The sequence below is a fragment of the Magnolia sinica genome, chromosome 6, assembly GCF_029962835.1.
Source record: "Magnolia sinica isolate HGM2019 chromosome 6, MsV1, whole genome shotgun sequence".
In the NCBI taxonomy this organism is placed as follows: Eukaryota; Viridiplantae; Streptophyta; class Magnoliopsida; order Magnoliales; family Magnoliaceae; genus Magnolia; species Magnolia sinica.
Window position 1 is genome coordinate 17,476,863 of NC_080578.1, and position 25,420 is coordinate 17,502,282.

The 25,420-nt window shown below is 39.0% G+C and overlaps 1 protein-coding gene and 1 pseudogene across 1 annotated transcript in view; both read right to left on the reverse strand.

Moving 5' to 3' along the window:
• Positions 1–4,224: 4,224 nt before the first annotated feature.
• LOC131248427 (K(+) efflux antiporter 5) overlaps positions 4,225–25,420 on the reverse strand; it is a 51,399-nt gene continuing 30,203 nt past the window's right edge. Inside the window, exons 8-20 of the mRNA XM_058248707.1 lie at positions 25,169–25,240; positions 24,963–25,046; positions 24,755–24,823; positions 24,580–24,657; positions 24,364–24,452; positions 23,914–24,010; positions 21,257–21,310; positions 18,011–18,106; positions 6,707–6,895; positions 6,530–6,607; positions 5,818–5,862; positions 5,626–5,721; positions 4,225–4,626 (exon numbers count right to left, since the gene is read on the reverse strand). Of these exons, the coding sequence (XP_058104690.1) occupies positions 4,585–4,626; positions 5,626–5,721; positions 5,818–5,862; positions 6,530–6,607; positions 6,707–6,895; positions 18,011–18,106; positions 21,257–21,310; positions 23,914–24,010; positions 24,364–24,452; positions 24,580–24,657; positions 24,755–24,823; positions 24,963–25,046; positions 25,169–25,240 (1,089 nt within the window). The 3' untranslated portion in view covers positions 4,225–4,584. The remainder of the gene's footprint in view (positions 4,627–5,625; positions 5,722–5,817; positions 5,863–6,529; positions 6,608–6,706; positions 6,896–18,010; positions 18,107–21,256; positions 21,311–23,913; positions 24,011–24,363; positions 24,453–24,579; positions 24,658–24,754; positions 24,824–24,962; positions 25,047–25,168; positions 25,241–25,420) is intronic.
• Positions 8,739–14,080, reverse strand: LOC131248428 (methionine S-methyltransferase-like; annotated as a pseudogene).

Consider the following 25,420-nt stretch of genomic DNA (forward strand, 5'->3'; position numbering starts at 1 on the left):
ATGCGCCAAAAACTAAATTTCCTTTTAAGGATACGTCAAGCTCTTAATTTTCTTGATAAATGGGTTAGCTGGATTTCCGCCTGCATTTTCACTTTTACTTTTTGTCGTTATCCTCAACCCAAAAGGTTTGTGAGTTTTTTTTTAAGGCCGGTTTGATTTTCTGGCTCAATTGTAATTAGCTTGTAAATGAGTAATCATTATTTACCAAAGTAATTACTGCATCTTTTCTAATGCTGGCTTGACGGGTTACTTTTTAAACACTTAAATTGAGAAATTTACAAAATAAATATGAGGCCCATTATAATGTGTGTGGCTTATCCACACTGTCCATTCATTATTCCAATTGAATTTAAGGCATGAGCTCAAAAATTAGGCAAATCCAAAGCTCAAGTGGACCACACCACACAAAATTGTGAGAATTAAATGCCTACCATTAAAAACTTCTTGTGGTCCTTAGAAGTTTTATATCAAGCTTATATTTATGTTTTTCACTTATCCATGTATATATGACCCTACAAACGGGTTAGATGGTGAATAAACCTCAATGTAGGCCCAATAAAAGAGTCAACTTTCAACTATGGTCAAATTAAGTCCATTGTTTCCTTTCTTATCGGCCAATTAAGTATTGGATCTTCCTCTTTTTTCGGCTCATGCCCTAAAATATTCTAATAAACAGATGGACGACACGGATATATCATATACATCACGGTGGGGCCACGGATTTAAGTCAAAGATTTTTAGACCGGTTTTCTAGGTGGATTTACTCACTCATCTTCAAACAAGTGAAAAAGTAATAATTACTTATTTACTAGGAATTTACCAGCATCATGGAAAATCAAACGGGCCCTAATAGTAATAGAGGTTTGTATCAAGGAGCTCCCCTTTTTCCATTTCTGCCTTTTCGTTGTCACGGAGATGTCCTGCTTTTTTAAGCAAATATTGTGAAAATGGCTTCATCCTTTCTCCTTTCTCCTTTCTCTAGTGATTTGACCATTTCTAATCTTCTATTCATCTATTCATCGTATGTTGTTCCCTGATGTTGTCCAACAAATGGTCATGAACTCAAAATGCATTTTTGCTAATTTTAATAGCTATTCGGGTTCTGAAATAAATTTCCATAAGAGCATGGTTATCTTTTCTAGGTCCTACTAATTAAAGGAGATAATCGAATCTGCCATTAATTTTTAATTGCTTTACTTTTTTTTTTTGCCTTGCATGTTTTACATGTGTCAATGTATAGAAGTACAATAAATGTTACATATGCCATTGTCCATCTTAAGTTCCTCATATTCCTCATTCTCCGTATTTGCTTTGTTGCAGGAATTGGCAAGCAAAAAATAAAAAACAGTACTTTAGAACCACATGACTTGCATAGCCTACTCGAGGATGCAATTACCGAGACAGCCTGTGATGGATGCAACTTCCATCCAAACGGCCAAACAGCCTCTCAATCTTCTTCCTACTGTATTTGTTTTCAGTAGCCAAAGTTAATAGTATTCGTCTTGTACCAGGTGACCTTGTCACTATATAACTTTCCAACATGTTTTGTGTGGGCTCCATTTCTGACATAAGCATGTAGTCTAATCAAATCTAACCATGCCAGCTCATCACAATGGTAGCACATGAATTGCATGTTGACCTGATATGGTGAGATTTGATTTGGCTTCGTCCCACATTCATAGTTGGGTTGTGATCAAGCACCTACTCGGCATAACAGCTCTCCGACATGCTTTGCCTGATCCTATCCTAAACAGTGGCACATGACCCAACCAAATCCCTAAATTACCATGGACATTCCCTGTCACGGCTGATACCACACAATCTGCATCCCTCATACCTACCCTGTCATCCTCTTATGAAGCATGTAGCTGACTCGGTTCGGTAGTGACCCCAGTACTGATGTTGGTGCGAGAAAAGTTCTGTGGGCCCCACGATGATGTATGCGTTTTATCGAAGCCCTCAATCTATTTTGCTCATTTTAGGCGTGAGACAGAAAATGAGGCAGATCCGAATCTCAGACAGACTGCACCACAGGAAGCATTGGTGATTAACACCCACCATTATCTTCTTAGGCTCATTGTAATGTTTATTTGCCATCCAACAGGCCGGGCCTGGGGTAGGTCTCAGCCCAGATTTTGAACAGTTTCAGGCCAGGCTGTCGGGCTGGACCTATTCAAAAATTAACGTTTCAGGACCAAGCCCGGCCCATTGACACCCCTAAAAACTTGTATGGCCCTCAATAAGTTTTGAATGGTGGGCGTTCAAACACCACTTTTGCTTATTACGTGGTAACCTGATATTTAGATCTGCCTCATTTCTGGAAAAATGGTTAGACAACGTGGATAAGACATACATCATGGTCAGCTTTACAGAGGTTTTCCTGCACAACCAGCACCCACGTTGGCTCTGGAGTCCCATGATTAGTGAGGATCTAGCATCCCATTTTTACATGAACCATCTTTTCATTTTAACCATGTATGTGATGCCTGAAAATTGGCCACTTCCATTCTTCTTCTTTTATGTGATTTTTGGTTACAATAAACGGCTTTGATTGACAGGTGTCTACCACGTGTATGACATGTATAGGAGCGGATTAGGTGCCCCCCTCACCCAAAATGGCCCTTTCCATATGGCCCACCTTGATGTATTTATTTTACATCCAGGCTGTCCATCTGTTTTGTCAGATCATTTTAAGGCATGAGCCCAAAAATGAAGAAGATACCGCCAAACTTAGAACTGTCAAACACTCAGCATGCCATGTGTATAGTGGATTAGAAGCATACCAACACTTTGGTCTTTTATTACATCGTGTGTGACTCTCTTGCCTCTAAAAAGGACCCAGGAAAGGCCGATTACACCGGTGAAATACCTCTAAAACTGTCAAACACAAAAAGTAAGTACTCGATTTGAAATACACCCCTTTACTCCAAATCTAAGGTGCCCAACGATCCTTCAAGTTATAGATATTTTGAGAATTTTAAAATGTGGTTGATGTCCAATTGCTTAGATTTCACGTGCCACATGCCAGATGCCACACCCTCTATGAGAGGATGCCTCATCAGGCAAAATACACCATAGATATGCCATGGACCAAAACTAATGTTAGTCTGCTGATCAGATAGTTTTAAAACTTATATAAGAAAAATGGACTCTTGGAAGGAAAAAAAAGAAGTAATAATTCAAATTCAACATGCAATTGTCCGACTTAACGAGTGCGGAAGCGGATTTGTCGTGCACATGCACAGACTCGGTCCAAGAAGGGCTGTTCGGCCCACCGTGATGTTATGGGTTTTATCCATGCCTCCTATCGATTTTGCTGGATCATTTTATGAAACAAGATTAAAAATGAGGCAGATCCCAGGCACAAGTGAGACACCACGGGAAGAAGCGGTGACAATGACACATGCAGTTGAAAACTTCGGAGGGCCCAGCCCACCGTGATGTTTATTTGCCATGGAAGCTGTTCATAGTGTCACACAAACCTGGATGAAGGGAATACACAAATGTCGGCTTGATCTAAAACTTGTGGCCCCCAAGAAGTTTTTAATATTAGACGTTCTATCCCCAATGTGGTCCACTTGATCCTTGGATCTGCCTCAACCTTAAAATGGTAGGGCAATATGGATTAAAGGGCGTGGATAAAACCCACACATCCATGGTGGGAGGGCCTGCCTGTACTTAGTCCGTCCATGTCGGAAGCAGGATGCAGTCCGATTCTGACGTCCTTTCTTTTTTTGTGGCAGTCACTATGAGGCCCATTGCGATGTCTGTGTTTTATCCTCACCATCCATCCATTTTGTCAGCTCATTTTGGGGCATTAGCCCAAAAATGAAGCAAATCCAAAGCTCACGTGGAACACACCACAGGAACAGAGGTAGAATTCGGACCATTGAAACTTGGGGGCCACAAGTTTTTGATCAAGCTGATATTTGTGTTTCCCCTCGCCCAGGGAAGGTAAAAAAACATGGGCTGAACAGACGATTGTGTATGAAAATAAATATTGGGTGACGTGTATTCACATCCAAGATCTGTGGTAAGGTGCCACCATCTCCCTCCCTCCCACCCTCCCTGAGCATTAGAATGTGGAGTGGGAGAGCCCTCCATTTTTCCAGAGAACTGCCCTCCACTTTCTTGATAACTTCTGGGCCCTTTTTGCGGGACCCACAGTTTGTAAAGAATACAGGCAGCCCTGGGTCACATCTACCCACTTACCATTATCAGGAATCAAGTAATGTATCTACTTTCTACTTTCATTTCTAGCTCATTTAAGATAACTAAAGATAATGATGACGAATTATGAGTTTACTTCCATCTACATCAGAATCACTTACACATCTCTTAAAAGATTAGCAAGAAAATTCGATCAATCCCTTTGAAAAGAAAATCATATTTACAAATCAAGATATGGTAACAAGGTAGACATACGTTGACTTTTGAGGGATCAAGTCTTCTGGAATTGTGATCCAACCCCCGCTCCTCGTAAGCTCCGATTTTTTTTTTCTTTCATTCTTTCTTTCTTTTTTGGAGTTGTGAAACTAGATTCTTGGAAAAGGACAGCTAAACCAGCAACATCCACATGTCAGGTCACAGCAATCTATTCCGGGTTTCAATCATGGCAGCTCTCTCCTGAAAACAAAGGGGAGTTTATCAATGTAAGCTTGCACCTGCCCAGAAATTCAGCTGTCCTCAGTCACACATTCACGATTGGGAATTTCAGTTGGCAAGCCATTGAATAGTTACTTTGGAAATTTTGAAAGGAAAAAAAATAAAATCCATTAGTAGTTTAAAATTAAGAAAGGTGGTATCACCATGCCATGGAAAATGAAACATAGTTTTTCTTTTTTTCTTTTTTAAACACATAAGATAGTGCCCTGGTTACAAGCTGAACAGTGACTTTGGATTTTATTTTTTTATTATTATTATTATTTTTTTATGATGACAGGGTGTGCCCACCCCTTTTTAAGGAAAGACTAATCCCTGCAGATGCACGCAATCACCCACAAACCACGTGCATCGGGTAAATCACGGGGAGGGGAATTGAACTCGTGTCCGTGGGGAAATTTGGAAATAAAAAATATCCAGAAGTAGTTTAAAATTAAGAAGGTCGTATTGCCATGCCAAGGAAAGGGAAACGTAGTTTTTCTTTTTAAGATAGATGCCCTAGTTACAAGCTGAACCATACCACCATAGATGCCCTAGTAACAAGCTGAACCAAACCACCACTTACAAGTTGAAATGTGTGCTAAAGGATCGCTCTGGTTTGACCATATCAACGTGTTGTCAAAATGGACTGGCAAAGGCATGATGGGAAGTGGGGCACTCCCCGATCCCACCACCACCTAGAAAAGCCAGCTGGGCCATGTTCCACCACTCTAATCTTAATTTCACAGTCGTAATACAGACCAAGATGTTACATACCTAAAGGTATCATAAGTCAGCTCTGCACAGAAGAAACTGCCGAAGCACCTTTAAGGAGTAACATGTCATGTTTCAAATTAAAAGAGCAAATGCCTAAGGCCCAGTTCTCATCAAGATTTCAAATGAATAACAAAGGGAAAAGTTCAGCTAATATTAGATTTCTGGTCTGGTTCTCATCAAGATATAAAATGTAGGAAATTATTGTACCTCATTTTGTGTGCTGCTCTCCACCGGAAACCAGTGCATCAGAACGCCCAGGTGCATTACAGCAGGTATCAATTTAAACATGAGAGGAGTTGTTACCTGCAGGATTCAAAAAAGATTTCACGATGACAAATATATTTAAACCAAAAAATAAAAAATAAAAATAAAAATCTAATAGCAGTTTCCATTGGCTACCAGACTGAGAGCTGTCGTCCCCAAAAGAAGAAGATACATTTTCCCCTGAATGATACCAAAAATAAAAAATAAAAATGTTAAATATGGAAACAATAGCCTAAGGGGAAAAAAAGTAGTGTAATTGGCCTTGTTGTGACCAAATTATGCCAAGTTAAATCAAGCTGAAAAGCAGTCCAGCTGAGGATGGCGTAAAAGTGTTGATGACAAGGACCAGATCAATCTTGAGCACTCGGAAATTTTCAAATGCAAGAGAACTAAAATGTTTCACTAAAATTGGACAAAAGCAAAATTTTAGTGATAATACATCCGATGAGCTATCCAGTCAAATAGAACTCCAATAATTCACAGAATAAAAAAATTACATGGGAACAGTTTTTTCATCTTTTATTTTATTTTTTATTTTTTGGATTGGCTATGGTGAATGAACTTTTTGGTACATACAGAACACGTTTGCTTATATTTATAGTTCTCAAAGCTGCTGGTTGATATTTCCTTTTGGTTTGTAATTCCAAAAATATACATGGTATTAGATGAAATCTTTTTGCTGAAACTAATATCAGATGGAGAAATATCGTCCCTAAACCAAGTAAATTTTATGTAATATAATAGAAAAGTTGATGTGTAGGATTCCAGATTGCAGATGATTATTGAAAACTACACGAACATGCACGGACAAGCGTGCATGCATGCATGAGAAGAAGAGAGACGGTACCTCAACGAGATGAAGATTTGAGGCACGGCTTAAGATAACAAATGCAAATTCTCCAACTTGAGCAAGCAACACACCAACCTTTAGGGCAAATAGAAAAACCATTAAACTACCAGAAGTTACTAGGGTTGTTATTATAATAGCATATAGCTTTAATCTTAAGGGTTCAACAACACTCACAAGAAATGATGTCCTTATGCTGTACCCAAAGGCCTTGATCACCACAGTGCTCACAGCAGTCTTAACCACGACAACCAGAATGACAGATGCAAGCAATATATCTACATGGCTCCATAAGAACTGTACATGTATCAGCATTCCAATGCTAGCAAGGAAGAGTGCTGCAAACAGGTTACGAATTGGTTCCACCTGCAATATATATGAGCGACTAGGTGAGAGCCATATGTGTCTTACAACTCATATTAGAAAAGAGTGGAAGTAAAATTCATGCCTGAAATCTATCTGAATTACAACTAGAAAGGTTTAATGCTCCATCTCTTTGATGACAGGAAGTAAATATAGCAAATAACAAGTGCTTCGGCATACCATGCATTACTGAATCACTGGAATCCAATAAACAAGATTTCAAGCAAGAAAGCATTCCTTATATATATATATATATATATCAAGGATATTCTGCTCTATCAATCACTTAATTGTACACTTGCTTTATGTAAAACAAAAGGCATCATCTGATCTCCCATTAAGTAATAGAAGAAAATCATTTCTTTCTTTCTTTTTCCTTTTTTCCTTTTTTCTTTTTGTTTTTGAACATTAACTGAAAAACTAACAGAAGAAAATATTTAAGGGTATAAGATTATATATAGAGAAAAATGGTGAATTTTGTAGCTTAACAAAGAGTATGGCCACAAGATTTTCATTTTATGCACATGTTGTCCTGCAAGAAATTGTTTTGGGGATTTTGATTGCGCAGCTTCCTTTGTTTTACTAGCTTCAGGACATAGGAGAGGCAACTATAGGTGTTAAAGATATTTAACAGTACTGATATAATCAGAAATTTTAAGATAAGAGACTGACATCTATCAATGACAATCCTCCATAGGCTCCACAAGTGTCCAGAGCAACAACACCTAAGGCTCACCCATCTAATGGTACTAAACAAATCACCCTCCAAGGTCCTGTGAAGGAACACTAGAGGACAACAAGGCCTTCCAAAAAAGAATGCATCTAAGCTTCATTAGAGCCTTTAATACCAGGGACCATTCTTGCCTTGCCAAGTGTCAGCTTCTTCAGAACATGAAAAGCAAATAGACGTACCATCCTTTTCATGTCATCAACCTTGATGTCCTAAATTCTTCTTGGTATCTCACGTATGAGATCCATGAATCTGATGGAAACTTCCGTGGTCACAGATGAAGAACCTTCCATGAGTAAACATTAATTGCTAATACTAGCTTTATTATGGAGTTTAAGCCATTTGAGCTAGGGGCCCAGTCTTTGGGTATTGGGTAACATAGGACTATTAGGCAAGTGGGTTTGGAAGTTTGGGGTGGAAGAATGTAGCTTGTGGAGAGAAGAAGTGGTGAGGAAATATGGGTTAAGAGGGTTTGTGGTGGACGAAAGATTCATCATTGTATAGGGCATTGTCTCTTTGGAAAGCAGTGGCCACACTGAAAAACAAAGTTTGGGAAGGGTGGGTGTTTCATTGGGTAACGGTGAAGAGAATAGATTTTGAGAGTATGTTTGGTTAGGGAAGCAAAGGTTGAGGGAGGTCTTTCACCGATTATTGGGGATCTCGCTAGAAGCTAATGTGAAAGTGACTAGGTGCTTTTCTTTTCAAGGTGATGAAGTCATTTGGGCTCCCCCTTGTGGAAAAAAACATGGATGAGTCTGAGGTTGAGTTATTGAAGCTGCTGCAAATGTCGAGTGAAGTTCGTTCACTAGCATCGGAAAGGGATTCGTTAAGATGGTTAGCCGTTAAATCAGGCAAGTTTTCAGTAAAATCTTTCTACTGTATGATTAGTGGTGGTTCAAATGTCAATGGGGCAAGTCATACAGCTTTCATGTAGGGATATGGTGATCCTACAAAGGTGGCTGCTCTAGCTTGGCTAGTGGGAAGAAACAAGGTGCTCACGGTTGAGTATCTCCATAAGAGGCAAATGATTCTTCCAAATGTGTCTTTTATACTATCAGGATGAGTAATCAATAAATCATCTTTTCATTCTCCTTCCATTTGCAAGAAAAATAATCATGTTTGGCATCGAATGGGTTTTGTCAGGCTCCATCAAATCTCTCTTCTTGTTATGGCATGGTGGGGGTAAAGGGAAGATCGGGATGATGATTTAGCGTTTATGTTTGCTAGTTGGTATATGGTCACTGTGGTCGGAAAGGAATCTTCGTTGTTTTAGGAATCGGAAGGGAGTCTGATAGCGAATGGGCAACAAGAATAAAGAAAATAAGGAGAAAGAACGGATATTTAAAGGGTTTTAAGGAGGTGTGAGGATTAGAAAGTAGAAGAAGGATGTGCGAGATTAAGAGTAGGGGAAGGGATAGATCTCACCGGAATCAGCACCGGTGGTGATCTTGGAGTCGGCACCAAGACGAGAAAGAGGAGTCGGCACCTCTTTAGTTTTCTTCAAAAAAAAAAAAAAAACTGAGTTACAATGCGTTTCTTTCTCCTCAAGAAAACCCTATATGAGGACTACCAAGTTCGCTTATCTAAAATACTTATTACAAAATACCCCCTGCAGTAAACTTTTCTTACAAAAACACCATTGCAGTAACTTCTCTTAACAGAAAGCACACATGCACTTGATGGGTTCAAGGGGGCCCAACAGCACAACCTAGTTAGCTTGTAAAATTGGCCAACTGGCCTATGGAGCCTGGAGAAGACTTGTAGGCCCCACCTCAGCTTTGGTCCTCTGCTCATAGACCTTAAGGTCCCCATCATCTCTCCCCAGCTTGGAAAAACTTGACCACGGCGAGTTGATAGCTAGTACCTCTCATACAAATTCAGATTAAGACACTGAAAATTGGAAGGCGTGATCCATGTGCCATTGAAAATTGGTCTAGTGGACACAATTGATTGCCGTACACATCTTCAATCTCTTCGCTTATATTAAGCACGTGCGTTCCATTTGAGCCTGAAGGAAAGAGCTGAGTACCACCTTGGACGCAACGAAGGACCATCTTGTTGAACAGAGCCAGTGGAGAGTTCCCATATACGAACTCCGAAGTACTATTTGTTGGGAACCCAGAATTGCTCTTGATAGACTGCTGCATCACACTCTTAACATCAGTTTTGGGTTCGCCAATGTTCTGTCAAGAAGAACTCTTAAAGACAATACCCTTAACGGCTGAAGGAATAGGCAGAAAGATTTGATCTACATCCATGTGAATCAATGATGAATCCTTTGGCTCCGTAATGGACAGCTCTGCGCCATTGAATGTCGAAATGGCAGAACTTGCAAAGCCAATCATCTCAGCAGATGTAGTCTTGGCACATTCCCTCGGCGAAGGGGAATGACGGTCAACAAACTGAAATTCCAGAACCTCATGGAAGAAACAACCATAGTAGAACTGATTAAAGAAAGCATCATGCCCTTCTAGTAACCCAACAGTCTTGGATAGAGCATTAAACATGCTTTCTTTGTCAGAAATGACCAAAGGCTACTTCCAAATCTGAATGTGCCTGAATTTTACCTAGACCACACAGAATTGCTGCACGTGAAAGCAGAGCAATCTCAGAGAGATATTTCAGGACCCCATTTGAACTAGGTAAACTTTAGCTCCAGCTGGTCAGCAATGTCCAAGAAAAGTTGTGACCAATGTCTCCAATGGAGTCTAAAAGGTGCACAAAAGCAGAACTAGTGATGGCCTCAAAATGTTCCATGCATGTAATGACAATGATGAGGACATCCGAGCACCATAGCAGAGGGTTGAACCGGTCTTCTTATGGCTAGACGACCATTACATGGGGCCTACTTGGCCCAATTCACATTCCTAGCTACGTTGAAGACCCCCGTGCATGTTCATGCATTTTTAAGACCCCACACTGGGAAGATGCACGTGGGTTACATTTCAGAACTTGATGGACACATTGAACCGTTAGATTGGGTGAACGCGATGATTGGACCGTTGGATCATCATTGGACATCTCGATTGTGGACCCCCATGGGCCAGGAAATAGTTTTGTTGTTTAGATTGTTTACATGCTTCATTATTTTTGGTATACCTTATATTTGTGTTGAGATTAGAGAGTTAGGAACAACGTTTAATTTATTAAGCATCTTTATATTGAGAATCTTATCTGAGAGCGACTTTTTGTAAAAGATCTTTTTTGAGATTATAAAAGAGAAAGATGGGTGTGTACCATTAGAATTTGAAGAGAGAGAGAGAGAGAGAGAGAGAGAGAGAGAGAGAGAGAGCTCCATTGCTTTTTTTCTTCTTCCATCTTCATGTGACTTGAAGACATCTTCCATGCGATTTGGGAGAGAAGTTGGTGTGACGCCGATCTTCATCAACGGAGGTGCGAGGTCTCCATCTATCCCCACATCCTCATCCATTCATCTACCATCAAGATATTTCATTTGAAATTCTTCGATCTTCCCATCCCAAACCTTCACATTTCTTCTAATCTCCATTACCCATATCCATCCACAGTCCAAACCCTAAAACCCTACAAATCTAGCCACACGTGGCCGCGTATGTGTGAACCCCTTAGGTTGGTTGTACAGCCATACCTTGTCCCTTTTGGTTTTCCATCACCCTTAGATCAAAACCCTCTTCTTCCATTCCAAAACCCTAACCATAAACCTTAAATCCCTAACTCTCATACTTTTCCAAATTATCGAACCCTAACTTTTCCCATTCTTCAATTCACCCAAAATCCTTACACCCCTTCTATCCAAAACCCTAATTCCCACATCCTAACCTATAAACCTTTTAATCCCTTCACCCAATTTGATCCCATGAACCCTAATTCCTATATTTCCCAAATTCCCAACCCTAATTTTACCTTACATTGTATTAAGTCTTTTACTTTGAAATAGACTTTACCTTATGCTAATTGGATGTCCCTATATCCATTAGATCCTAGTTTCCTTTTATTTAATGATCTTGTGTGATGATGTTGGTAACCTAGGCTAGGATTATGCATGATATTCTTTTGGTTTTCGTGGTAGTTGTAAGGATTATGGCAAGGTTTTTATTTTTTTTGTTAATTATCTTAATTTTGCTACTTGATCTCACATAATATTTGGTTCATGCATTGGTCCTAGATCAAACAACTTGTAGTTTTGGCTTCTTTATCAACTCAATCATCAGATCTGATTAATGAGGAGCTTCAATCATAGTAAGGACATCATCTATAGTCCTGCCATCCTCAATTGCCACAGGTGTTCGCCACTCTTTGGGCAAGTGCCTTGCCAGATGTTCACCAACAACATTCTCGATCACCACAGCCCTTGATGAGAACACAACAATGCTAGTGGAATTAAGAGGCACGTGACAATATATCCCCATAAATCCTGCAATAAGATCGCGAAATCATATGCTTCCAACTGGAGGCTGATAGGACAAAATTAAATTCTCTTTCAGGACACTGGCCAGATAAGCTAGGAATGGGATCTTCTCATCAACACTATTGAATCATCATCAAAAGATAAATCCAAGGAACTGTTGATGTCTTGAAAACCATTCTTGAGAAAATCAAATGTGATCTTGACCTGATTTGGTTTGTGAAGTTGGCAACTGTAAACTGATAAAGAATGTGAAATGCGACCACCAGACTTCCCATAGGCCCAGGCTGTTCGAGCACAGATAGCTTCATCCTCATTGTACACATCTTCAGATACTGATGCAAGAGTTGGTTCATATGATCCAGACATACAATCCTTCATTGTCAAACCTCCCATTGAAAGATTTGATTTTATTTTTTTTTTGTTCTCCTTGGCTTGGCCACGTTCCTTCCGAGGCATTCAACTTCACTTCTCATTTTTGCAAAAACAGCAGGACCTGGCAATCTCTTTCGAACCAGGAGATATGATCTCTGGCATTCTGTTTCTAACTTTGCAATCTTCTTCACACTCACCAGGTGATGCATTAGCTGATTTATGATAAAATCCTCTTTCTTCGTTCTGTATTTCAAGTTCCTTCTCAAGCATACGAACCTTATATTTCAGGGAAGTGTTCTCCTTTTCCATAGAATCCAGTCTTGCCATTAAAGCCTTAAAATCAGCCTCCGCCTAGGACTTGCACTCACTCAAATCTTCAACCAAATTTTACTTAACCTGAATGACCTTAATCAGATGATTGTTGTCAACAAGTAATTTTGAAAGCTTTTTACCTGTTTCTGCTAGCTTCTCTTCTAGGTTTATCCACAACTTTTTGAATTCTCTTGAGGTCTTCATTACAGCATCATAGATCTTTTGCTCTTGCTCTTCCCAGACCAATTGTAGTTGTTGCGTACATTCCTTTAAGGCTACATCCAAGTGAACTATCCTTTCTCCTGCAGCTATTATCTGCTGCAAAGCATCCGCCAATTCTTCCTTGAAAGACGGCTTCAGCTTCTGCCTTTTCCCAGCCTGCAATGGCTTCCTCTGCAACCTTTGCATGCTTTGTCACAAGATCATCTTTCGTGTTATACTCAATGAGGGCAGCAGGTAAATTCTCATTGAGATTTTTCATCGATCTTTCCATTTCTAATGATTTGTCCTCCGCATATGCCTCTTCCTTGAATTGCCTCGTAGTTAAGACATTGGATAACTTCTATGGCTCGGCTCTCTTCTCCATTGGCTCACTTGCTTTCATGGGTGTAAGGAGAATCTTCTTGCCATTAACTTTGAAGGTATCTGCGTTGGCCTCTTCGTCACTAAACACCTTTCGATCATAAAGCCAAGGCCGTCCAAAAAGTATATGAGAGATGTTCATTGGAACTACATCACACCAGACGGAATCTTCATAGTGGCCTATCTTGAACTTCACCAAGCACCTCTTGGATGCTGGATTGGTCACCTCATTGAACCATGTGATCTTGTAGGGCTGAGGGTGTGCCTCAACAGGTAATTGTATCTCCCTAACCAGCTCTTGTGACACCATGTTTGAACAACTTCCCCCATCGATAATCAGGTTGCATAGAACCTTATCACCACACCTAACTCTGGTTTGGAAAAAGAAGTTTGTCGCCAATCTTCAATCTCTTCCTCAGGGGCTGCAAGTACTCTCCAAACAATGGCCAATATTCCATCTCCTGGGCCACATTCATTGGTGTCTTCTTGCCATACATGAGCCTCACATGGACCGTGTTCCCTCTCTGGTTCATTATCCTCTTCTTTTGCGCAAACAACGTTAATTTTCCAGGGGCAACATGTTGCATAATGCCCCTTTTCACCACAGCTATAACAGTCCACGTCATCCCTACATGAGCCTTGCCGTTATTCTCCGCCACATGCTATCCAGAAGTGTCATCATCTCTCATGTCACGTGTAGGGTTTGCAGGCACACAATTTTCGTCGTTCCTTGACTCCAATCGCTCCACTCACAGCTCCAAGGCATCCATGCGCCGAACGAGGTAGTTGATTTGATCCGCCATGCGTGTAACGGTGTAAGCACGTCATCCTGCCGACGCATCACTTGAACCACCCACGTCACGCCTGAAAAGGCGATGTACTGTGGATCAACCGCATCGCGGATACGTCAACCCACAACACACCGGAGGAAATCGACGGCCTTCTGGAGTGAACAAACTAATTCACACCATAGAGTCAAGAATCTCCTGTCGGAATCCACTTCATCCTTACAAAGGAGACATGGCAGTCCAGAAGGTCACCCTCTGAACTGGGTCAGTGTATTCAGTATTCCTTATTATACTGTTCCACAATGCACGTGCTAAAAATTCGGTACATCCCGTTTCGTTTCCCATCCCAGTCTTTCGCGACACTTTAGGTTTACTTCTTTTGTTAGGTCTTGACTTCTCCGCTATGATCTCCCCAGTAGTTCATATAGGAGCTATTGCCGCTTCATTCCTATTCGTGGTTATGATGTTCAATATTCAAATAGCGGAGACTCACGAAGAAGTACTGGGGAGAATATGTGAGGATTAGAAAATAAAGAAGACAAAAAAAAAAAAAAACGAAGATCTGCCTGTGCAAGTCGACATAGCAAACCTAGGCCTCTGATACCAAATTGATAGCGGACGGCCAATGAGAATAAAGAAAATAAAGAAAACAAAAAAAACAAAAAAACAAAAAAAAAAACAAAAATTTAAAAAGTTTTAAGGAGAATATGTGAGGATTAGAAAGAAGAAGGATGTGGGAGATTAGAAGTTGAGGAAGTGATAAATCTCGTCGGAATCAACACCAGTGGTGGTCTTGGAGTCGGCGCCAAGACCAGAAAGAGGAGAAAAAAAAAACGAGCTACAGTGTATTTCTTTCTCCCCCAAGAAAACCTTATATAAGGACTACCAGGCTGATTTATCTAAAATACTTATCACAAAATACCCCACTATAGTAACATTTTCTTACAAAAACACCCTTACAATAACTCCTCTTAACATAAAGCACACGTACGCTTGTTGGTAAGGTATTCTGTAACGGTAACAATGGCCATAATGGCCACCACCGTTACCTTTACGATACGTGTTGTAACAGCTGTTACGGCGCCCGTAGCAGCTATTACAGTCACTTTTTTATTGAAGAAAAACTATAAATAAAATTATTTAAAAAAAAAAACCCATACATTTGTCCCGTAAAGTTGAAAAAAAATGTCTGAAAAACTTAAATATGACCTTGTAACAAACCATTATAGGGTTGTTATGGCCTTTACAAGGGACGTAGCGGGCCGTTAACAGTGGTTATGGGTCTTTTTTGCAAAACGGTTATTACGGTCGTTACGACCTCGTAACGTGTAACGATTGCCACCGTTACCTTTGCACAATGGCCTATACGGACCCATAACAGCCTTTATGGCACACCATGCTTGTTCGGTTCAAGGGGGCCCAACTATACCACCTAGTTGGCTCGTAAAATTAGCCAACTAGCCCATGGAGCCTGGAGAAGACTCATGGGCCCCACCTCAAACTTAGTCCTCTGCTCATAGACTTTAAGGTCCCCATCAGAGTCCATGCGGAGGTGTGTACTTCGGGAAAAGATTATGTCAAGGAATGGGCTTCCGAATCTTTGGCAATAGTACCATCTTAGTTCCCTGATAGTTGGGCAGATTTGTAATTAGTTTTTCGCTTTTTTGTCATTCTTTGGCTTTATGGAATGTTACATTCCACTCTAATTCTCTCTTCTACATGAAAGAAAAAGACTCTATCCGAACATTGGTCCCTTGGATGCTTTACGGAACTTCAAACCATTTGCTTTCTTTTCCATTTACTATAGCATTTGGATGGAAGAAGCATTAGGCTACCAAAATTGCTTTTCATGCTTTTATTTGTCGTCGGGATTTTTTCTTTTTTATGTATTCAAAAATTATAACAGGCTGCCTTTGCGTACCTATGTTTGAAAGTTTTGGTCCCACTTTGGTTAAAAGCATATCATCCTCCCATTCAGAAAGGAGTATTAGGTTCCATATAAATCATTGAGTCGCCTTATCGCAATTGTGCATGCTTGGGAACTCCACACCAATGGAGCCCCTAAATTGTTTGAAACATGATAGTCCTATTCCTTGTGGTCAAAGTGGCTCCACCATTATGCCATACATAGAGATAAAAAGAGAGAAATTTGAATAAGAAATTTATTCATGGAACTAAATGGATGAGGAGATGATAGGATTTTATTTTGCAATGTAGTTGGGCAGCAGGTGAACAACTTGCGCATTGTAGTCAAATGCTTTGAAGTAATGTCATGACTGAAGACTAATCTCTTTATTAAAAATAATGGTGATTGATTGGAAGAGCAAGACATCGCGGCTACATGATTTGGCTGCAGAGCGGGTTCAGTACCATCAACTTACCTAGGTTTTCCTCTCCGCATGGATAAGCCTCCCATTCCTTATGGGACAGAGGGAGAAGAACAAAAGATAACAATCTGGATGGAAATAAAAATATCTATCCGGGGGGGGGTTGGGTTGGGAATATGACTATCTATTTCATGTCCCTGTTCAAAAGTCTGGCCAGAGTGATTAGAAGGTTCAAAAAAAAAAAAAAAAAAATCAAAAGTGATTTCCTCTGGAGAGGGGCAGGTGACAAACAGAAGTACCATCTTTTGGAATGGGCAGAAGCTTGCAAGCCAAAAAAAGTTTAGGTGCAGGAATCAAATCTCTAAAATTTATGAATCTTACACTGCCTGGAAAGTGGCTTTAGGGGTTTGGCTTAGAAATCAGAAGGCAATTCGCTGTGGAAGTGGGTGATTTGGTGGTATCTCTTGCTTCCAGTTATTGGGTGGGGCCATTTGGAAAGAGCAAAATGACCACACCTTTCATAACAAATCAAAATCTCCAGAAAGCATTGCTGTTGGTGTCAGAAATCCGATCATCTCCTGGGTGTTGGCTTGCAAGGAATTGAAAAGGGAGCATATTGCAGATTTGCATAGAGGTTGGGCTGTTGTCTTGGAAGACTGGGTCATTCTGGTTTAGTCTTGGAGTATTTGGGTTCCACCTCCTGCAGGCCAATTGAAATTAAATGTGGATAGGAGTTTCAGGCCCGTCTGGGATTGGAGGGGTCATTTGAAATAGCTCGGGCGAAATGCTGAGGGCTTTCTCGGGTCAAGAGAGGATCATGGATTCCAATGAAGCAGAGGCAGGAGCATTATGGTTCAGTTTGAAGCAGCTATGTAGGACTGCCCTGCAGATGATCATTGAAGGATATCCATATCTCGCCATCACTGGGCTCTCTCTTCAGGCCTCTATCCTTGCCGTTTGGCTTGGTGGATAGAGGAAATAAGGGCCTGTTTGGATGCACCCTAAGAAGGGGTGTTTGAGACATAAATGCTTGTTTTGTACAAATAGAAGTTGATGTTGTGTATTTGGATGAACTTTGCAAACCCCCATCTCCTCTCCCACTCATAGGCACTAAAATGACGACTTGGCAAATACTAATCCAGTTAGTTTTTTGTCGAGTCAACTGAAAATGCAGGCTTGAAACCCCATTTTCGGTAAAGCCCCTTTTGAGGAAGTGCGTCAAAATTGGTCCTAAGAGAGTTAAGAGAAACATGTCAAGAGAGAAGCTAATTCGGTGGCTGGTGATCCAGCTAAAAAGGGGCCTTCTTTGTCTCGTGTTTTGATTCGGGATTCACTGCCCTTGGTGTAACTGTGTTACTTTTTTATTTATGGGTTGTTTGTTTTTGTGCTTTGGGTTCTCCCTTAACAAAATTCTCAATATTCGAAAAATAAAAAGAAATGATTGAATCAGTTACTATTCCTAAATCTCAAAAAAAGAGATACAAATCGCTGGGGAATATTATGTGATTAGTTGGTATCCTAAATATAATATTGTAGGCAAGTCGAGGAACTAGAAATGAGCTATCTTGGGCTTTCCTGTCTAAGGTGTTCCTGGTTGTAATAGAGGAAACAGGAGAGTACCTGATCCAAAGTATGTTGAGCAAAGTCAGTGGTGGATATCATAACACCAGCAACAAATGAACCCAACTCAAGACTTAAACCCAGCTTATCACTGCACTGAAAAAATAGCATAAAAAGTGGAGGATTAGATGCGAATGAGAAGCTTTACTGCAAAAATGTCACAGCAGTATGCGGATTATTCATGGCATATCATACGCCCATTATCTTAGCTACCTTCTGATGTGGATGAGGGGATTCCCTGAAACCAATTTTCTATTGTGAAATATCACCAAATTAAATTACTTTCACCTAACCCAGAATTCCCACTCTAACAAGCAAATATCCAATGCATGATACAGAGAGTCAAGCAAGCATGTAACGTGTCAGAGTAGAAAACAATTTGAGCAAGCATCCAATGCACGAATAGAATTTTTTTTCTTTGGTTCATTTAAATTTATGGGGTACAATTCCTATTATCTCTAATAGATTTAAATAATTTGTCCCATTTATTAAAAAAGCATCTCGTATAAAATGGATTTATTTTGATGAAAAATAGAGATAACGTCAGCTCTATTTTCAAAGTGTTTCATAGTTAGGTCAACAATCAATTTAATGTAAATATTAAAACTCTTCGTATAGATAATACAAAAGCGTAAATTACCATACTATGTTATCTTATCTTCAAGAGCATGGTATTAATTCTCAGACCATGAGTGCATATACCTCATAAGAAAATGGAATTTATGAAAGGAAAAATAGACCTTTTAAAAGTCACTTGTACTCTCCTCATTGGTATGTTTGTTCTTAAATCTGATTTGTTAGAGACTGCTCTCACAACCAGTTATTTGATTAATCGCCTTCCTAGTAATCTTTTTACTGAAGAGTCACTTGTCCAGTATTTTTCGATCCTTTATCCAATTCCTGAAATTCCAGGCCTTGGGGAAATAAATTATCAAATTGAGATGTTAAATACATTTTCTTTGGATATTTGTATTCACAAAAGCGGTACAAGTGTTAAAATCCAATTACTAAAAAGTGTTATGTTTCTATGGATATTAAATTTGAATTATCAAATTGAGATGTTAAATACATTTTCTTTGGATATTTGTATTCACAAAAGCGGTACAAGTGTTAAAATCCAATTACTAAAAAGTGTTATGTTTCTATGGATATTAAATTTGTTGAAGACGCTCCATATTTTTTTGTGTAAAGGGGGAGCACTATTCTATGGTTCTTCATGTCCCTATCCTTCTAAACCCAACAATGCTAAACATACGGTTACTACTGATTCCACTAAGTCTAGCTTGAAAGTATATGAACGAAGGAATATTCATAATCATATTACTTCTCAGGACACAACAAAGCATGCTCCTTTGGCTACAGGTATTGATAGTGTCCCTACACATTTGCTTATTTATGCTGATCCATATTTTGACAACCCTTCCTTGGACTTACCTGTTACTGTTAGAAAGAAAAAAATACATTGCACCTCTCATCCCATTGAACACTTTGTTTCCTATCTTCTTTCTCCTCAGCATAAATCATTTGTTTCTACTCTTGAGTGCTCTTCTTCCACCATTCCTAAAAATCTTTAAGCAGGCCCTTATTTCTTATCTATGGTAACAAGCTATGGAGTAGGAGATGGTAACTCTTGAAAAGAATCATACAAGAGAAACGGTTGAGTTACCAATTGGAAAAAATCATGTGGTTGTCGTTGGGTGTATGCACTCAAGTACAATCCTAATGGAAATATAGCTTGACGTAAAGCCCGCCTTATAACTAAAAGCTTTACATAAACTTTTAGTGAGGATTATTCCAAGACTTTTGCTCCTGTTGGTAAGATGAATTCTGTTCGAATGAGTATTTCTCTCCTGCCAATTTGCATTAACCTATGCATCAATTGGATGTTAAAGATGCTTTTTTGAATGGTAATTTGATTGAGGAGATCAATATGATTCCTCCTGGATTTACTCGAAAGGGCGAGGAGAGGAAGGTATGTCGTCTAAGAAAAACAATATATGGTTTGTAGCAGGCTCCTCAAGCTTGGTTTGATAAGTTTAATGGGGCCTTGATTTATATTGGATTTTCTCATATTCATCCTTATTATTTTGTGTTTGTCAAGAGGCATGTGAAGGGGACCATTATTATGAGTGCATATGTGGATGATATTCTTATTACAGGTGATGATACTAACGCCATTTCTGAGTTGAAATTATATTTGAGCAATGTGCTTAATATCAAAGACTTGGGACTGTTAAAATATTTCCTTAGAATTAAAGCCTCCCATACCAAATATGGCATAGTTTTGTCTCAACGAAAATATGCCATTGATTTGTTGACTTCAACCTGTACTCTTAGTGTCAAACTCTTTGATTTTCCATCGGAAGTCAATAAGACTACAAATATCGATTCAATTGGATCCAACCCTCTTAGTTATAATAGATAGCCTTGTACAATTACAAACATGCCATTAATATTGAAGAGACACTAAAGAGATAGGGAAAAGGCAAATGGGGGAAATAAGAAAACACGGTTGAATCCTAAATAACTAAGGACTAAAAGCCCACAACACAAAAGCCTAGAAGAGGCACATTCAAGCCCACATGCAAGGCCCACGCACTCATACACCAATACAATGCATTATATAGGTCACTCCTTGTCACCCTTATATACAGTTTTTCTTTTCATTTTTTCCTTAGTTTAGAGTAGTGATAAATGTTTCATAAAGTTGTAATTGGCACTTAGTGAAAAAGGGAACACCACCAATAAAGTAGATCTACTACACTTGCTCTGTATATTCATTATATTCTAGAACTAATATAAATATATATATCCATGTCACTGGACAAAACTTGAACGTGACATCATAACCAAATAAAATGGAAAGTGAAAATAGTTCCCAATTCCATTTATCAGCTAGACAGAAAACTACAGGAATCAGATTTGAGAGAGAGAGAGAGAGAGGGAGAGAGAGAGAGAGAGGATGGGCATGAATGCAAGTTGCGGTAAGAGAGGGAGAGGGAGAGGGAGAGAGGATGGGCACGGTAATGTAAGTTGCAGTAAGATAGAGAGAGCAAGAGGATGGGCACAATCATGTAAGTTGCAGAAAGATAGATAAAGGGCTAGCTAGCTAGAGAGAGAGAGGGCGGGGGGGGGGGGGGGTGTTTTAAGATAGAGGATGAGCATGATAATGTAAATTGTACTAAGATATTATAAATTTATAATGCATGACCCTGATAAACAGAGAGAAGTTACATTTGTTCTTACCCATGCTAATAATAAGCAGAAAGCCACAGAAGCTAGCTGATAGAGTTCATTCGTCTGCAAACCAGCACAAAGTCAGCTAATTGAATAAAAATAGTAGACAAACCATTTTGTAGTTTACGAAAGCTTGAGGAAAGAAAAACAAGACACTGCAATCTCACAAAATATGCTAACTTAATGGATTACACAAATCTATGGCATGGAACTTTCAAGATGCTAGCAGATATTCTTTATTGGCACAAAGGGAAGAGAATTAAACATCAAAGATATAAATATCTCACTAAAGATCAACGCATATCAGTAAAATAATAACGGATCGGAAGAGGTAGAAGTGCAACAGCCATATATCAACTTTATCCTCCTAAGTGAAAACATACAAAGTTTATGGTATCTTATATGTGCATAACACTGAAACCACTTTAACTATAACAAAAAATAAAAATAAAAAGATCCCCAATTCAAGGCAAGAAACCCCATCCCATCTGCAAAAGAATAAATGTTCCCAAATTTTGTGTCTAATTGCTCTCCTAAACAAGCTTGGAAAGAATATGACGAAAGGGGCTTTCCGTAGTGTCAAGATAAGAATCATAAGATCCAAAGGCAAAATAAATAAACATGATGAAGATCAAGCAAGCAGTATGGAATGGAACTTGAGCCTGAAATCAGAAGGGGGATTGGATCCTATCCTGCTTACCAAAAATTTGGCCAAAGTCTCTAACAGATCCACTTGATTTATGCAAAAATCCCAACTAGAAATAAGGGCCACCGAATATGCTTCGACAGCGTTGTACTAGTGTTACTATAAAAATTAATAACAAGAATCATTCCTCTAAAGATGGGAACTAAGGGCCTGTTTGATTGTGTGAAAAGAGAGGGAAAAAAAAAAGGTGTAATGATTAACTTTCCAAGCACTTTACAACAATGGATTAAAAAAGAGGGTTAATTTTGTTTTGCAAGCAGAAAATCCTAGATTTATTAGATTAGGATCAGCTTGTACATTGTACCAGAGAAATGCTACTCATGCTAACTCCAACAAAAACTGTGTGGAATCCATGGCTTTCCTTGCACATCAACATAGGAAACTGTCTCATAAGGGATTTCGTTTCTTTTCCCATGGATTCCTCATAATCAAACAGACCCTTAAAAAAACCTCAAGAAAGCTTTATTCATATAAATATTCATGTTAAAATTCATGAGCCCATTTAAGGTCCATATTTATAATCAGATAAAAAATTATAAAACCCAACTTGCTAAGTTTAAAACGCTCATAACTTGCTATTGCACACACACACACACACACACATATACACACAAATTAATTCGAGCTCACTTGTGCACCTTCTTACATGAGCACCTGTGCACACGTGTCTTAGGCACAGGATCTGAACGGTCCACGTGATGCGGAACCCCTTGAAACTCTATGGGCCCCATTTTCAGCCTAATCCAAAACTCTAGTGGGCCATAGCAAAGAGAAATGCAAGTTAAGGGAGGAAACTGTCTAGAGTTTTGGATCAGGGTTAGAGTTGTTGATGCTACTATGTTTCGTTATATCATCTCATTCAACTGCTCTCTCTCTCTCTCTCTCTCTCTCTCTCTCTCTCTCTATATATATATATATATATATATATATATGCAAAACCTGTATATGACTATAACTTTCCTAAAACCAAGAGAAGCCAAATTAGAAATAAGTTAAAACAACCTTTAACCAATATGACTAATGACTGTTCAGTCTTAACTAGGATAACTAGCTCACCAAGCTAAACTTTTGACAAGACAAACCACGGTTACTACCTCCTGAACCCCTAATTGGAACTTTTTCTCAATCATGGACTAGCCAATTTGACTCTTTTTTAATTAGTGATTTTATTCAAAGGAAAAGAAGAACGACATTTAGAAAGAGGGAAAGAATTCCCAATACAATGAAACTAATGTCTAGCACCCACCCTAGCCAGGGATTCAACCATGAGAATGCCATTAGAAATAAAAATTGCATTCCAGAGGCTAGATATTGTATTTCATCAAAAATGAAGGACAGATTCCATGGCTCCTGCCTGGGGAATGCGGCCCACAAAATCACTCCCAAAGAATCCGCCTCCATAATCAAGGGACCCAAAATCTTCCTCACAAAAGACCTATGTCCTTCACGAAGAGCCATGGACTCTGCCGCACTCTCCTCTCTTCTATTTTCAGTCTGGAGAAAGTTTGAAAACAATGCCTTTATCATCTCTAAACACCCCACCAATACCAAATGGACCAAGGTTACCTAGAGACGAGCCATCAAAATTCATTTCCACACCCTGGCTTGCAGAAAAGTCCATGCACGAATGTGTAAAGCATTTGAAGCTTTTTACCAATTGTGATCGACTCTTAGAAAACCTTAATTTTATTCATATCCCCGTACCCATTGATTATCTGGTCATAACTCATAACTTCTTCAATACTTGTTTGAATCGCATAAAATTTTACCCATTAGAAAGATATTTTGGTAAGTTGTCTGATGATACCAATTTTCTGTCATTTAAACATTGTTTGGCCCACAGAATAAGCATTTGCATGTCAAGTAAACAATCCAAGGCAGGGATTCCACTTTATGATCATTTTGATTGCTATCAGAATACAAAGTATATATCTACATTGAGGCTATGGTAATCACTCACTTGAGATGATAACTGTATCATTAGCTTCAAGAATCGAGGAACAAATGACCAAGACAATATAGATGCAGCAGTTAGGAACATGGACAACACGAACAACCTGCAGATGAAGAGTGTACAAGAAACCTTAGTAGCATCTACAGGTCAAGCATCAATGTGAAAGCTCAAAACCAACAAAGGCACCAAGAGCAGAGAAGATTCGGCACCTTAAGATAAATAGCTTAGTCCGAAAGAAATTTAAAATTAAAGTTCAAACATAAATTGCACCACCAAATGTTATCATGAAACGGCAAATCAACTAACAATAGATAATATATAGATAATAGTAATATTTGAAACAAGCTTATATCATTAGACCAACTAAAAATCCAATAAATTATATAGTTTTAAGAATTTAATATTAAAAGGAAAAAAAAAAACTGTGTCTAACCATTAGAAATTAAAAGAACTTACAGCTTCCCTATGGATATTATTCCTTGGAAAACGCCACTATGACCGCCAAGAATCGGGAGCAGAGCAAATAATAAACCAACAGCACAATCCTGAATAACCCACGGGGAAAATATACTTATACATTCCACAACCAATATTTTTAGTATGACATCTTTTCACTTATCAGTTAGATAATACTTTGCAGGAATTAAGAGTTTCATGCCAAATGGCCCAAACCTGTAGAATAAGTGTCCCAATTGTGACTTGACCATGAAGAACGTTGGTACTATTCTTTTCAACCAAAAATTTCGAAACCTGTAAAAGGAATGAAAGACCATGTAAACTCAACTAGATCTTGGCAGCCAGTAAAACAACTGGAAAATGTTATAGAAGGTAGAAATGACACAATTACCACAGCTGTTGATGACATTGATAAGAAAGCACCAACAAATATTCCCTCCGATAACTTTGCACCACATAGCTGTATATAATAAACAGTTTGCACTTTTTTCAAATTAAGCAGTCAAAATTCCACACTGGTTGGGATAAAATCTAGAAAAGACCATCTCAGCCAGTTGCAATAGAAATTTTAGTTTACAAAGTGTTTTTCTGCATTGTACCAGGGCAGTTACACAACACAAGAACATAAAAATAACAATTTGAAGTAGCCCCCCAAGAACAGCAACAGCCCCAACAACTCTTAACTGCATTTAATAAGATGAGCTAGATTAAGGGTCCAGTGGTAAGAAAAATAGAGAGGAAAAATATCATGAAAATTCAGAATAAACTACCATAAAGAAGTTATCAGATCTTGTCTACAAGATACCTTTGTCAAGGAAAATTCAAGACCCAAAGCAAAAAGAAGAAAGACAACACCGAATTGTGCAACAGTCTCAACCTGGATGCAAGGGGGGGAAAAACATCACATCACCATGATAGCAATAACAATTTAACGCATTTCATATTAATGAATTTACACCAAATAATTCCCAAAAGACTAGAAAGCTAACATCAAATCAGAATACGCACATCCTGTGCCAACTAATGCAAAAAAGACCATGAGATATTTCAGATCACT